The sequence below is a fragment of the Cajanus cajan genome, chromosome 2 (genome assembly GCF_000230855.2).
Source record: "Cajanus cajan strain Asha chromosome 2, NIPB_CcT2T_4, whole genome shotgun sequence".
In the NCBI taxonomy this organism is placed as follows: Eukaryota; Viridiplantae; Streptophyta; class Magnoliopsida; order Fabales; family Fabaceae; genus Cajanus; species Cajanus cajan.
This window is the reverse complement of record NC_138518.1, coordinates 81,407,805-81,424,060: the sequence shown is the minus strand read 5'-3', so window position 1 is coordinate 81,424,060 and position 16,256 is coordinate 81,407,805. Positions and strand designations below refer to the sequence as shown.

The 16,256-nt window shown below is 29.1% G+C and overlaps 1 protein-coding gene across 1 annotated transcript; it reads right to left on the bottom strand.

Moving 5' to 3' along the window:
• Positions 1-3,046: 3,046 nt before the first annotated feature.
• On the bottom strand, positions 3,047-9,271 carry LOC109800201 (integrin-linked protein kinase 1). Its single transcript, XM_020360951.3, has 12 exons — positions 8,500-9,271; positions 7,642-7,716; positions 7,440-7,544; positions 6,837-6,922; positions 6,482-6,602; positions 6,308-6,387; positions 6,010-6,072; positions 5,773-5,894; positions 4,476-4,561; positions 3,921-4,045; positions 3,708-3,839; positions 3,047-3,343 (listed from the first exon to the last, which is right to left on the bottom strand). The coding sequence occupies exons 1-12, from the start codon at positions 8,923-8,925 to the stop codon at positions 3,337-3,339; spliced, it is 1,428 nt and encodes a 475-aa protein (XP_020216540.1). The 5' UTR covers positions 8,926-9,271; the 3' UTR covers positions 3,047-3,336.
• Between the last annotated feature and the right edge of the window lie 6,985 nt (positions 9,272-16,256).

Below are 16,256 nucleotides of genomic sequence, written 5' to 3'. Positions count from 1 at the left end.
AAATTACACAAAAAAAGAAAATATTTTTAGAATAGTAAAAGTGAAGTTATCCATTAATTATAATTATTAATTACCGCAACAAGAAAATCAAGTAGTACAAACAAAACACAGTAATAATATATATTCAAATAATCAAACAACAGACAAGGGATCGGGAGCCAATCCAACAAACAGACTATTTAACAATTATTTCTACACCCCCAAGCAAGGTTTCCCACTCCCCCCTTACCTGGATAAATAGGAATTTGGGCAGAATCTCCTCTCTTTCTCCTTAAACCGGAACCGGAACTAGAGCAGAACCTTCTCTATTCTCCTCCTCTTTTCACAACCTAGGCAGAACCTTCTCTCTTATTTTCTCTTTCTATCTCTCTAGAATTCCTTCTCTCTAAACTTTTCTTCTCTCTAGTTATGAATTTTCAAAATCCTTAGGTCCCTATTTATAGAAATTTTGAAGTTACTATGCACTATGCACTATTCATTAAAATAATATTATAAGTTACTATGCACTATTCACTATTCATTATTATATTCAAATTAATTAAAATTTTGAAACGGAAAGAATCCGCAGCCCATTTCAGCCGCCCCTTCACTGTGCAATTGCATAGTAAAATACTATTCATTATTATTCATCCAAATAGTAATTATATTATTATTTTAATGAATAGTATTTTACTATGCAATTGCACAGTGAAGGGGCGGCTGAAACGTGGACTGCGATTCTTTCCGTTTCAAAATTTTAATTAATTTGAATATAATAATGAATAGTGAATAGTGCATAGTAACTTATAATATTATTTTAATGAATAGTGCATAGTGCATAGTAACTTCAAAATTTCTATAAATAGGGACCTAAGGATTTTGAAAATTCATAACTAGAGAGAAGAAAAGTTTAGAGAGAAGGAATTCTAGAGAGATAGAAAGAGAAAATAAGAGAGAAGGTTCTGCCTAGGTTGTGAAAAGAGGAGGAGAATAGAGAAGGTTCTGCTCTAGTTCCGGTTCCGGTTTAAGGAGAAAGAGAGGAGATTCTGCCCAAATTCCTATTTATCCAGGTAAGGGGGGAGTGCATAAACTATATTTATAAAAGATTTTTATAGAATGATATAAAACAATAAGTATCATAAGGTAGAAGATGCACATTCATAATTCATACACATAAATATTAAACTCAAGAAGTTATTATAAAACAAAGATTATAAATTAATCCCAGTAAAGGTGGCAGTGCCTCCTAGTTAGGAATCAATTTATAATTTATTAAATTACACAAGAAAAGAAAATATTTTTAGAATAGTAAAAGTGAAGTTATCCATTAATTATAATTATTAATTACCGCAACAAGAAAATCAAGTAGTACAAACAAAACACAGTAATAATATATATTCAAATAATCAAACAACAGACAAGGGATCGGGAGCCAATCCAACAAACAGACTATTTAACAATTATTTCTACACCCCCAAGCAAGGTTTCCCACTCCCCCCTTACCTGGATAAATAGGAATTTGGGCAGAATCTCCTCTCTTTCTCCTTAAACCGGAACCGGAACTAGAGCAGAACCTTCTCTATTCTCCTCCTCTTTTCACAACCTAGGCAGAACCTTCTCTCTTATTTTCTCTTTCTATCTCTCTAGAATTCCTTCTCTCTAAACTTTTCTTCTCTCTAGTTATGAATTTTCAAAATCCTTAGGTCCCTATTTATAGAAATTTTGAAGTTACTATGCACTATGCACTATTCATTAAAATAATATTATAAGTTACTATTCATGAATAGTAAAATACTATTCATCCAAATAATTTTGAGTTTTGCGTAAGCGCTTACGTTTTTTCAAAATTACTGTTCATATGAATAGTAAAATACTATTCAAAAATACGTATACATAAATAGTAAAATACGTATACATAAATAGTAAAATACATATACATGAATAGTAAAATACGGGAATAAAATACTTATTCACATAATAAATAACTCTTTTCATTTGAATAATAAGTATTTTATTCCCGTATTTTACTATTCATGTATATGTATTTTACTATTTATGTATACGTATTTTACTATTTATGTATACGTATTTATGAATAGTATTTTACTATTCATATGAATAGTAATTTTGAAAAAACGTCAGCGCTTACGCAAAACTCAAAATTATTTGGATGAATAGTATTTTACTATTCATGAATAGTAATTATATTATTATTTTAATGAATAGTATTTTACTATGCAATTGGGGCGGCTGAAACGTGGACTGGATTCTTTCCGTTTCAAAATTACTATTCATATGAATAGTAAAATACTATTCATAAATACGTATACATAAATAGTAAAATACGTATACATAAATAGTAAAATACATATACATGAATAGTAAAATACGGGAATAAAATACTTATTCACATAATAAATAACTCTTTTCATTTGAATAAAATTTTGGGATATTACATTGAGACAACCATTTTGTAGGAAACATGATGGTATTTCTATTTTTCATATTAACTTTTCATAGTGTTTGGAATAAAAAAGAATTTTTATAAACTTTTATTATTTAGTTCAATTTTTAGGAAGGAAATGAAAGGGAATAAAACTTATTTTCATGTAATTTAAACTCACTTCAAATTAGAAGATTTAGAAGGGAGAAATTTTAAAACATTTATTATATAATGTCTAAAATATACTTGTATTTTTAATTTTAAAATTATAATAATGCAAAAATAATTTGGTTTTTTAAATCTTTTTTTTTTCTTTTTCTTATCCATCAAACAAAATTTCTCACTTTTTTCACTCCTTTCTATTAAAATTCGATCCCTGTCTTCCCATCCTTTGAACCTGAAATATTTTTAAGCTCGACCGATTTTTCAGATTTTAACTAATTAATTGCTAACTTTTTTCTAAAAAAACTAATTGATTGCTAATCTGACCTAACAAATTGCTAAACGCTCACCGCGTGCCACAACAACAATTTGACTGTTGAGTGTTGAGGGACAAAAACCAGATTCCATATAAGCCACATAACATATATCGTGTAAAAAGGCGCTAATAGTTGTAGCCCATGGTAGTCTATTCTTAAGTACAGAAACACATTTTTATTAGAAAATTTTCTGAGAATAAATGTTATATGTCGTTTATGGTTACATTTTACAGAGAGCTGTTCCAGACCCTCCAGTGGACAGATAACATAGGTGGAACCGTGTAACTTCCTTTTCACGCTCAAATTCAAGCTCAAGATAATATTATTCGAATTCCAAAACTATTAACAGTACACCGACATGTGCTCACAAATTGGTTTTGATGATGCAACCCTGAATTTGATGTCTTCCTTGCCATGTGAGATGTACCTTGCAATTTATTTCCTGTACGCATCGAAACGTATCATGGTAAATACCAAGTTTAGAAGGGCAAAGAAAGTTCATCAACAAGTAGAACAGTAATATCAATCTTTTTGAAACTAGCGTTACTCAAATCGAACTAAAATGGCCCGAGGTAAACATCCCCATCACAGACACATACCATAAGGGTGATTATTTTAGCATTTCATGGTATCACATTTCATCGTTTTGATTTTGAATTCCTCCATAGAAACTAAAATTTTATAAGAATATAAAGTCTATTTGCATACAAATTTAGAAGTGTTTTTAAAAAACTACTCTTTATTTTCAGTAATAAAATTCTCAAAATCCCTTCTATCTAAACATACTTATAATCTAGAAAACATACCATGGAAGTTTAAAAGTATCTTTCCACCATCCTTGTTTCGAGCAATTCGCAACAATTTTGTCCAACCGTACAATGACCTGAGAAAATGTTGGCCTGACAACGGGTTGTGGATCCCAACATTCCTCAATCAACCTGTATACAACATGATAGTTAGACCGTTTTTAATATAAACTGAAGCTTGAAGACCTCTTTTCAACTTTAAAATAGACTAACTCTTTCAAATCCGGAGGGTAATGTTTTGTTTTGATCTTGAATGGTGGTCTTAACCCTTCTAAACACATCAGCTTCACTGCCTCCTCAGGGGACCTGGGATGGAGGGGCTGTACACCCTCTATCATCTGGGTCCATGAAAGAAATATAAAATTAAAAAAAGTTGAATTTCAACTAATTGACAATTAATATATGAAGACTGGAGTGGTAAATTTAAAAAGTCTAAATGAATTTGGAAAAGCTACAAAGTTTTTTCATGAAAACTAAGTGAATCAGTAATCTTAAGGAACTTGTGATCTCAGCTCTAAAAACACTAGTAGATTATCACTAGACTAAAAACTATAGCTAATAGTTAGAGCACAACTTTTTCCACTTGAGTGCTTTAGCCTGCATAACTGTTCAATGTAACTCAAACTCATGTTCCGAAGGCAAGAAGCTTTGCCCAAAGCAACAAAAAATAAGAGTCACGCAGAAAAAACTACTTGAAAACTAATTAATCTGATATATGAAACATCACAACAGATTAACAATATTATAGGTGTGGCAAAAATGTGGTACCTCGTATATAATGAGACCAAAAGAATATGCATCCACACTTCTATCAAATACTTCATCTTTGTAAATCTCCGGTGCCACGTACACGCCTGAATACAGCCAAATCATTAATTGAACCATGAAAGACGCTTTTAGCAATTCTAATCTTCAAATATTTTTATTAGACTATAAAGTATAATAATATTATATCAGTATACTACTCAATCTTTCTTAAAATGCTTGTCCATTTTCTCTTAAAATTTGTATTTGTTTGGACCAAGGGATCATCATTTAGAGATGGAATGAATATCTTAATGGAGAAATTATTCTACAAACCTTAAGTTATTTGTATGTAAATCTTTAAATCATGATGGCAATTTCAGCTTTTGCAATCTCTACAGTCACTAAAGGAAATTCCCTACTTTCGTATTCAATTTTTGCTTTTACCAAAATAACATTATTAATTACACATTTAAAACAAATATAAAAATAAAATGGAAACAGTTATTCAATATGTAGTAGCAACTAACTTCAGGCACGCTTTATTACTATTTTTTCTCAACAAAAAAATACAGGACTCTTTAATATCCTAGTTAATTATATTAATTATGAAGAATACAATTCTCTGTTAAATGGAAACTTGTACATATTGTCAAACTGAAATTCTATTGACAAGATTCACTAGTCCTGAACTGAATTTTACCATTGCATGTCTGCACGAGACTTATAATGTAAACAAGAATAAAGGTGGGAATAATAGAGATACATTCTTTCATAGCATACCCTAAATGTCGGCAATATCCTGAAGTAAGGAAAGTTGAGAGAAAAAGGTTTAACCCCTAAAACAATTTGAACCTATGTAACACCATCAAATGGAAGTAAGGTATGTGCATGATCAAAAATCTCCATATCCCAAACGATGAACCATCTTATAAATTTTCCCTCTCTACCCCCTTAACATTAAGCCCAAGTGCCCAACAAGTTTTGACCAAGAGTTCTAAATATATAAATATAATATATTGATCTTAAGATGTAATAGAATTAACAGAAGTTCCAGCACTGTATTTTACCATTTTCATGGTCTAACCCAAGCTAAGGGCAGCTAGTGAAAGTTGCCATACCCAATTTTAACGGGTATACTTAATTCATCCGTGAAAAGCAAATTCCTATTGCATTCACAACTCTTATATGTTCAACCAGTTTATAATTCAACTGATTCTTAATGCAAGAAAATAGGACACTGGAGAATAAAAATCTTCCAATCAATGAGGAAGGAGACAAAATCCAAGACAATTAAAATGGAAATAGTCAAAAAACTTACTTGAAAGATCAATGTTAGGCTCAGGCTGTACCAGTGTTGCTTCATCAGGTGAGATTAGTGTAAGTCTCACCGTGCCAAATCCAGCTATCTTCAATTGCCCTCCATTATCCAGCAAAATATTTCTGGCACCTTACCAAAATTTCATATATTAAAGGAACAGTAATCCCATGAGAAAAAATCTAATTCAAAATGCACTCGGTCATAAAATAAACATCAGATTGTATTAAGTGGTCTTACTTTGGCTTTAAATCACAGTGAAAAACTGGATCTGGTTTGCATTCATGAAGATAGTTCATGCCCCTGCCAACAACAAATTATCAATAAATCTTTATAAACAATCTGGTAAAATGCTCAACAAATTTATAATCATTTGCTACATTATAAACTTAGCAAGCAAAGAAAATGACCAGAGACGCCTTATAGAAACCAATGACAATATTAGAGATAATAAAATTAAGAAAAGGGATGAAAGCTTTTTCAAAAGATGCGTTTACAAAGATTTCGCACAGCGTAGTTCCTTGAAATGGTTACTTGCCTAGCAATATCAAGAGCAAACCGTAGAACTTTTGATGGGGACAAACGCCCTTTCTTTTGAAGATAACTTGCCAGGTCACCCTGAAAATCAACATTAATATGAGCAAAGAAAATTGAGTTAGATACAAGAAAATTACTTTGCAAAGATAGAAAGGAACAGAGGGGGTTAGCTTACCTTAGCATGGTACTCACGAACAATCATCATAGGTATATTTTGGGTGACAGCTCCAACAAACTGGACCACGTTCGGATGTCGCACCCTTTCTAATAATGTGAGCTCGTGCTTGAAAGCATTTCTGAGTGAATTATTGAAATGGTATTAAAATTTAGAGCCAAGTTTGAGTAATAAAGTATAAAAACAAACAGCAATTTAGAGCATCTACTCTGACCAAAAATCAAAGTGAAAAGTAATGATATATGCAATTGCAGTCAGACAAGAACTTAGATAAGCAGCATCAAACAAGCCGGTTGGCTGGCAAGAAGCATATCATATCACACAAACAAGTTCAATTGCTGTGATGTATACATACATGGAATCAGGATCTGAATAACTGTCCTTGTCAAGTATCTTCACTGCAACCTTTGTGCCATTCCATTTAGCTACTTGGTATATTCCCTGCAAATAGATGGATCAAACAACAGTGAAGAACTATGCAAGCAAGTTTAACACGCATCATTATTTAGCTTAATAATGTCAGATGTTTGTAGATCTATGGACACAATCCTAACAAGTATCAGCAACTTTTGTTATGCATGAAGCACCAGCACATTAGGAATCAACAAGTACCACTTTGCTGATATTCACTAGAAATAAACCCAAACAATAAAATTTAACAGGAAATATAAAATATTGGGGAGACAAAATAAAAAATCAGACGGTTGCGAAATATGGCAAAGCAAATATTTAACAGGCGGTAGTAAACATCTTGTACTACATTACTAGCCATGCAAATTACATAACTAAAAGCAAAAAAGCTCCCTCAATCAGAATAGTTGTGTCAGTTGCAAGTATCAACATGCATTTCCATGAAAAAATACCATGTCCAGGTGAAATCCAAGTTGTATAATATGCCAAAAATAGCCATAACTATTAAATAACCAAATAAAAAATGAAAGAAAGAGAAGCATCATACCTTTGAAATACCATCACTCTTCCGAACCTGTAGCTCTAACGGGTTGAGTTCATATTCCGGAACTTCACGAGGATTCGCAACAGTCATTGGAGTCTTCCTGGTTTTCTGACCACGTCAAAGATAATTAACCAGTAAGCCCCTTAATTCAATATATCCAACATATTCACTGACCCATAACAAACAAAGAAAGGTGACACAATACCGGCACTTTCGCTCCTCGAGCCTTCAACATGTAATAAATTTCTGTATTCCCATAATATTTGGCATCCGCCGCCGCCTGCACATCCACACATCCATCACCACTTACCACAAAAAATCAAATCAATTTTAGCCTAAAAAAATAACTACAAAAATAATAGCATTTAATTAAAATGCAATTACACAGTAAATGATTTTTCCGTTATCATCCGATCACAAAATTGAAATAAATCAAGATTTCTGACTATTTATAGCATGATTGGATAGCTACCATAATCAATTTTGACTCCCGAAATCATAGTAAAAAATTGAAAGAAAAAAAAGTAGATATAACTATTTATCAACTTCGGACATGAAACAGAAATGAAAAAATTAAATCTAATCTAAACACACTTGTAAAATTAGTTTTCGCAAATTTGTAGAAATGTTTACCTTTCAATTTTTCCAAAAAAGAAATATTTTAAACAGATGTACAAAATAATTTTAGCTTATAATTTTTTTTTTACTATTTCACTTCCTATTTTCTTTTTAAAAAAATATTTATCATAACAGACCTTAAATTAACTCATTGTGTATTTTTTTTTTTTAAATTAAGCTTGCAAAATTAATACAGTTTAATCATGACGAAGATTTTACATTATCAACTAATCAAGATTCACTCATTGATTAACCTATAATAGAAATTAACAACAAGACATGATTTGATGACATTCATTATATCATTAGTACATCTAAATTAAATTCACAATAATAACAATGATAAATTGATACTATCTAGCAGCATACTTCATTGAATTAGTATAAGATGAGACAATAAATGAATTAAAAGGCGAGGTTGATGAAAGAGAGAGAGTGAAATTACAGTGCTGCCCCAGCGATCGCGAGCGTCGATGTTGGCCTTGCGTGTGAGCAAGAGCTTGGCGACTTCGACGTGTCCCTCGCAGGCGGCGACGTGGAGGGCGGTGCGGCCGTCGAGGTCGATGCTGTTGACGTCGATGCCTTCGTTGAGCAGGTCCTCGACTCCCCTGACGTCGCCGCGGCAGGCCATGAAGAGCAGCTGCATGGTGGAGTCGAGATTCTCGGGCACCGATAGCTCGGCGTGGTCCGGCCCCGGGCTCCGGCGTATCGGATCGAGCGAGGACTGGCGGCCGAAGCTGAAGCGCTGGTTGTTCCGGCGCGGATCCAGCGAGGCCTGGCGCGTGAACTGGCGGCTCAGATTCTTCCGCAGCGACCCCGACGAGAACTGGCGCGAGATGCCGCGCTTCAGCTGCGCGGCAATGCTTTCCATGCTGCCCGAGACTTTCGCAACCCTAAACACAACTTCTCGTCTCGCACGTGCCTTTGGATTCGCCCTGCCCTCGCCACAACTTCTCTACATGTTGCTTCCGCTCCCAATCAAAAATGAAATCCAATTGCGGGGAGGGAGCCACGGACGGAAATTACTATTACTATTAGCGCCCACTCACCACCAAATTAATTATCATAATAATAGCACTTTTTTTTGGTGGGAGAGGATCCTTCATCTATGCATCATTTACACGTTTGCGCCAAACAAGGCACCCATCTCTCTCTCTCTCTCTCTCTCTCTTCTCTCTTTCCCGCTATTAGACCCGTCTGGTTGACTTACGGGGACTCGCATCGTTTTCATTGGCTTCAAATAAATTCTTCTTCTTTTTCTCCAAAATAAATTATATACGCACGCTGACACAACAGAATAATATCCGCCAAAAAACACAGTTAAATATATTTTTCTTATCAATTTTTATTTCTTTTTATTATTTAAGTAAACATGTAGTAATAAATGTTTGATAATTTAGCTAGTCGCAACTTGCTAAATAAAAAAATGTAATATAACTACCCGTTTGTCTCTTTTTAAAGACAATTTCAATCCAAAACTTTGAAGTCAAGCAACCTGTAAGGATCCAGCGATTAATTTATAGTAAAATAACTGCTACAATCTGTCTTCAATTGACTATAGAAATTTATTACACTGTATAGTAGGAGACTAGTGTACATTATATATCATTATATCTACGCCTACGCGTTTGATGCTCATTTTGGAGGATTTTTCTTTCTTCACACCATTTCTCACGTTATCTCTGTCAGCAGCATTAATTTCTTTAATAAAATGCCCACAACATGGATTGATTAATTGCACCGCTAAAATTAGGCATGACAACCGCCGGGGCGGAATTTATGTTCTCTAGCCCACTCGCAAATTTAAACCATCTCTGATATTCGTCGGGAATTTATTTCTAGCAAGTTCGAGTTTTTTCACTCCACCCCATTCCCGTTCTTGAACTTTTTTTTTTTCTATTTCTAATAAATATAAATAAATTTTTTTTAAAAAAATAAAATAAATAAGATAATACAAAATTTTACATATAAATATTTTTAATTTATATATATATATAAATAATATTTTAATTATATTATTAAGTAAAATAAGGAGAGAACGTGTATTAACATCCATGTTCCCACTCCCACTTTTATTAATAAGGTAAATTCTGAACTCAAACCCAAATTCGTTAAATATAAATTTTTCCCGTCCAAATCAAACAAATACTCATGAGTCAGGTTTGATTGCCATACCCAGCTAAAAACTACTCCATACTCGTATGCAAAAGATATACTAATATTAAACAGTGACTAAATTTTTTAATGGATATTTAATTTAAGTGATGCATGTTTTCAGGAACGTGGATATTTCTGATTGATTATTCGCGTAGTTTGACTAATTCTTTATATGATTTGACCGCCATATAAAAAAATAATAATAATACAAGTATTAATAATATAAAAATCGTTTGTATTGTATATATTATTCAATTAATTTAATTAGTGTTATATTAGATAAGGTTGTTAATTTTTTATTATAATTATTTTAAAAAATATATCATTCATTATTTTTAATTATTCAAAATATAAAAATGTTTACACAGATAATATATGTCAAATAAAAGAGTAAAATAAACCTTAAAATAAGATGAAAATTAAAAATATAATTTAGTTTTAACTTTATAATTAATAATTAACTTATCACATGTATAAGAATAGACCTTTTTGTTTATCATTTTATTTAATTGATTAATTTGATTTTTTGTCATTAAAATATTGAATTTAGTTCTTTAATTTTTAAAAACAATGAAATGTTATTTTCTGACATTATCACTTTGTATTTGTGATATAATTAAAAAAAAAATGTATTCAAAATTTGTACAACAAATTAATGTTATTAATCTCTATTGAATGGATTAGATAATATCGTATCATTTATAAAAATCAAGATAAAATTATACCTTTTAATAGTAAAATATTAAATTAAACTAATTAAACAAATAATTAAAAGAAGAATTTAGTCATAACTATGTGTATTTAATAAAATTATAATTAAACATGCTTTCAAACTAGATAGTGCTAATTAATTAAAACTTAAAAATGACTTGCTCTAACGGACATTTGGATTCAAAGTCTTCCCTTTCTTATCCTATTAATATAGTCAATATTTAAATATCAAATAATTACTATAACTGTCAAGTGTTTCGTATATGTATGAATATTTTTAAAGTTAAGTGAAAATTATAAATATAATTAATGAGAATATAAAATATTTTTACTAATAATACATTTTATTTATTAAATAAAAAAATCAAGGGAAAAAACTTTTAAAAATTAAGTAGAAAGCTATAAAACGTAAATTATTTAAATCAAGAAGCATTTTTTTTTATTGATTTCATGATTTGGTGTGCTAAAATTTAAAATCTGAATATGAAATTATATTAATATTAGAATAATCTTAAAATTAAGCTTATCTAATATAAAATATCTCATGATTTTGTAAGAGTAGTGCAACTGGTTAAATCTATTTATTTTTATTAATTAAAATTTATGATTAAATTTGTTTCTTTTATTATTTTATATCCTCCTTTATAGACTTGTGTTTAAATGAGGTAGATGATCCATACTTCTATTAAAAATTGTCAAAGAAATTGATGATTGGTTTTAATATTATATAAAATTGTACCTTGTCTTGTTTTATCTTTTTTTAACAAAAAGATAGAAGAAAAAGTCAATTGAGTTAATCGAAAAGAACGTGACTCTTAAAAATAATAAATAAAGATAAAAACTAAGTTTATATATACTGTATCATACTGTATTTCTTTACCTTCTTCCAAACTCAAATATAAAAAGAAAAATCCTATGAATGATGACTTAAAATATAAATAAAATTTAAATAATTTAATTTTATTTAAATAATGCAATATAGTTTTTTTATCCAATTAAAACTAATAAATTAATAAACATGGCACAATAAGAAAAATAAAACGACATGTATTATTGTGTGCAAAATTTTGAATTTTTTTTAACTATTCCAACGCAAGAACAAACTAGCCCAGCGTTTTCCTTTGGATAGCTTAGGTAGCTGCACATGAAACTTCGTCTTTTTACAAGTTTTTCCTTACAAACCTAAAAACAATATATTTTCATGCACAAGGCCAAAGCAATTTTGCAAGTACATGGAATTAATTCGCTCCCAAAAGATGAAACTATGAAATCGATCGAAATGATTCTAATAGGGTCAGCGACAACAAGATAATTAACCATTTGAGTTAAAAAGGACAAATCATGTCGGCTCTAATTAATTGAACAATTATACAATTATGTCATAATTCTCATTCTAGATTGTTTGATGGGTAACATCACTTGGTTTAGGGTTTCCAACCAAAACATACGCCTAAAATCAATGATTATACTTATACACTTTTTACCTTATTTTTTCACTTTATTTTCTTATTATCTTTTTTTAATTACCTCACTAATTTCATATATTATTGTTTTTATCTTTCTCTTTCATCCACCTACAAATAGCCCCAAAATGAATCACTTCTCACCTAAAAAATAATAGAAAGATAGCCACACCCATAGTCCTTGTAGGCCACAGTCCATAATAAATCATTGATGATATGAAAGGCTTCCTTTCTTTATAGCAAGAGACAAAAAAATGGACACCTATGCAAATGCATTTTGTGTGAGAGTCACTAAATTTATGCGGGTCGGATTCCCGAGTAATGTTATCCAATTGAAATGTAACACCCAACAAGTATTGTTAGTGTCCATGTGAACTTTTTCTCTCTTCAACGTTTCATGCTTTCATTTTGAAAGCTAAACATTTTGTTTGTTTCAGTTGATCTCAACGAGTAAGAGATAATGCAATATTTTCGTGATACACGGTCCATACAAGTCAAGCATTGACCTCATAAACAAAATTGTGGAGGAATATCATCTCATCTCAATGTTAAAAAAAATATATTGGGTAAACTTATTCCTTTAAAAACGAATCAAAAATGTTTTTATCCTTTTCAAATATTGTTGACAGATCATATTATTTTTTAAATATATGTTCAGGAATTTCACTGTAAATTAAAAGAGACAGGTCTCTTAAATATATTTTAATATAGTGGGAGATTAGTCTTTAACCTTCAGTTTTTCATAAAAAAAATCTTTTAAATGTTATCATTTTCTCATTTCACCTTTTATTTTAAAGAAAATAAATATTATAATTTAGATATGAGAGTCGGATAAAAATAAAATAGAATAATATTATCTAATGTTTGATATGCATTAGATATATACTAGATAATGAATACATTATTCTATCTTATGTTTGAGGTAAATAATTTGTGTGTGACTCCTTGTTTTCTTTTTTAAAAAAATTATTTTCTAATATATTCTTTCTGGCTTTTTATATTATATTTTTTAACAAAAAATTGAAAAGAGCAACAAATCGTCAACCTAGCCCATAACCCAAAGCCCACCAATGAGGCCTCTACTGTTTCTCGGCCCAATTTAATTTGGATGGTCTACTCTTCCACCGAATTGGTGCATGTGGTGGTGTAGTAGGAGCAGCTTCGGTCATGCCTATTTGGGTTCTTGCTTATTACGAACCGTTTTTCTTAAGAACTTTTTTACTGAAAAAATAAAGATTTTTTTTTTTTTGTAAAAAAGTTCTCAATTTTTTTTAACCTTATATATAAACATGTTCTGTCGCATTCTCTTTAATTCTCTAATGACATTTTTTTATATAAAATAATGTAAATGATACTTAAATTTAGAACTTTGACTAAACTACCTAGACTATTTATCACTGAGACAACTCTAATAAGTTATCTTTAATGTCAATTTTATTTTAACCTTTTCTTCTAAATTCAATTAAGATCTTCGTTAGTCATTAGTATATAATTAAAGAGCATTTCGATTGGTTTAAAGTAATTTGATCACGAATTTCATGAATTTTGTGACATCACATTTTTATTTATAGAACCAATTCTTAGTCAGAAATCCAACATCTTGATAATCATTTGTAACAAATCTTATCCAACTTTTTTTTTTGGTTACTTAAATCCTTCACTTTGGTGATGAAGGAGTCTTTGTCAATGATATCACATTTGCAAGAAAGTAAATCAAATGGTCAACATTTTAGCTCAATTTGGCTTAACTGGTTAAATTATATATATATATATATATATATATATATATATATATAATTTCAAAATTATTTTTTTCACCTATGCACTCTATTTAGTGCAGATGAAATGAGATACAAATGAAGAGGAGATAGTGAAAATAGGAGAGAGAAATAAAAGAATTTGTCTCATAGAAAATAATTAATGAAGAAAGAAATTTAAAAAAAATTATGAAAAATATAATTAAAAATTAAATAAAACTTGTTTAAAAATACCTTGTTTAATTGAAATTTAAGTGCAAAATAAATTAATAAATAAAAAATTACAAAAAACTGTTTTTTTTTAAATAAAAGGTTGATAAAGGAACATAATTTTATACAGTAATCAAAATATAATTAATAATTCAAAATTATCAATTATTAACTTTGTCTCAAATATAATCAAAATTGTGAATACAAATAAAGCTATTGAATTTTAATTATTCATAAAAATATATCAATTATTAAAACTCTCGATAAATGAAATAAATATTGTATATTAATCGTTTACATATCTTGTGATTAATTTGAAAGAAAAAAAAAAGTAAGAACATACAAGATCAAATTATTTTCAATAAAAACATTTCCCTAATGAATTATTTGGAAGATACTATATCGAGAGCATGTTTGAAAACATTTTAGATAAATGTTGATGTAAACCGATGAAAGCAACAATTAGTATCTATTAGATTTAATGTCAATATTAATATGTCGTAGATCAACTTGAACTAGTCAATACTTGCTCTTGCATTAATTTGGTATTTTGGACAGATTTATTGACAAAAGTAGATCGTAAACACAAATCTAAACGTTCACTTAGTTACTTTGTATAAATTTTAACGTGATTCTTATTTAAACATAAATTATAAGTGTGAAATTAAATATGCACAAAAAAAATAAAAAATTGTAAATCAAATATTGACAAGTCAAGGTATCTATTATTGTTCAGAATTAGACCATAACAAAATTTTCACATATACAAACACTGTAACATCATATTTGAGGCAGGGAAGAGAGTTTAGAATTATAAAATTGATAGAAAAGCAAAGATATGACCTCATATGAGTATAAAATAAGAAATATTTAGATTTATTGTATTTTATGTTCCAAGGTTTCATTTCTTTTTGGCAAATTTTGTCCTAAATTTTTTTTGTTACAAATTATGGTCCAAATTTTTTAGATTTTAGTAAATTATGTGCTCTCATGAAAATACTAACGCGATACTAGTTTTATATGTATGAATAAACTTAATAATGTAAAATAATTGATAGAGTCTTAATTACATTTTATATTTTAGAAACTTTCGCATTTTAACAAATTTTACCTCCAAATATTTTTTTTCTTGTGATTTATGTATTTTCTTATGTTATAGTATCACATTTAAAATTTTAAATTTTAAATTACTATGAAGGAAAATATTTGTTTTTCATATTTAGTTAATTATTTTTTAAAAATGCCATTCATGAATTTTTTTTTATTTTTATTTTTTTACATCAAATTCTTATAAAAAAATATTTTCATTAAGAGGTGAAAAATTATCATTTTTATTTTATTTTTAATATGATAAAAATATTATATTACTTTTATTTAATTAAATAAAAATTAGACATCAAATATTATATATATATATATGTTAAAAAAATTTACGATTAATTAAATATATTTTAATCATCGTTACAAATCATGATTTTTACGTTATCTAAATTTATGATACACATAAATCATGATTCATGATGCGATTTTCGGTTATGGGAAAAAAAACTTATTCTACCGAATCTCCATCGTGTTTTATCCCAAATTTATTTCGTCATAAATTTCCATTTTCATGTAATAAAATTTATAACAACGGGATACCTTTTTCTTCACTTATTTAATGATAATTATATTTTTATATTTATATATTATTTTTTTCAATATATCTAAGAATAAAATAAAAAAAATATTACACAAAATAAAAATTATATTTTAAATTTTTTTTAATCGTAAGATGGAATGCCTTTTTCATTACCGGTCTTAATAACCGTAGCATATTATCATAGTCAATTTGAAAAAATCAATGAGTGTTTTTGTTTTTGTACTATCATTTCTAAAAAATAGATAAATAAATAAATAAAACC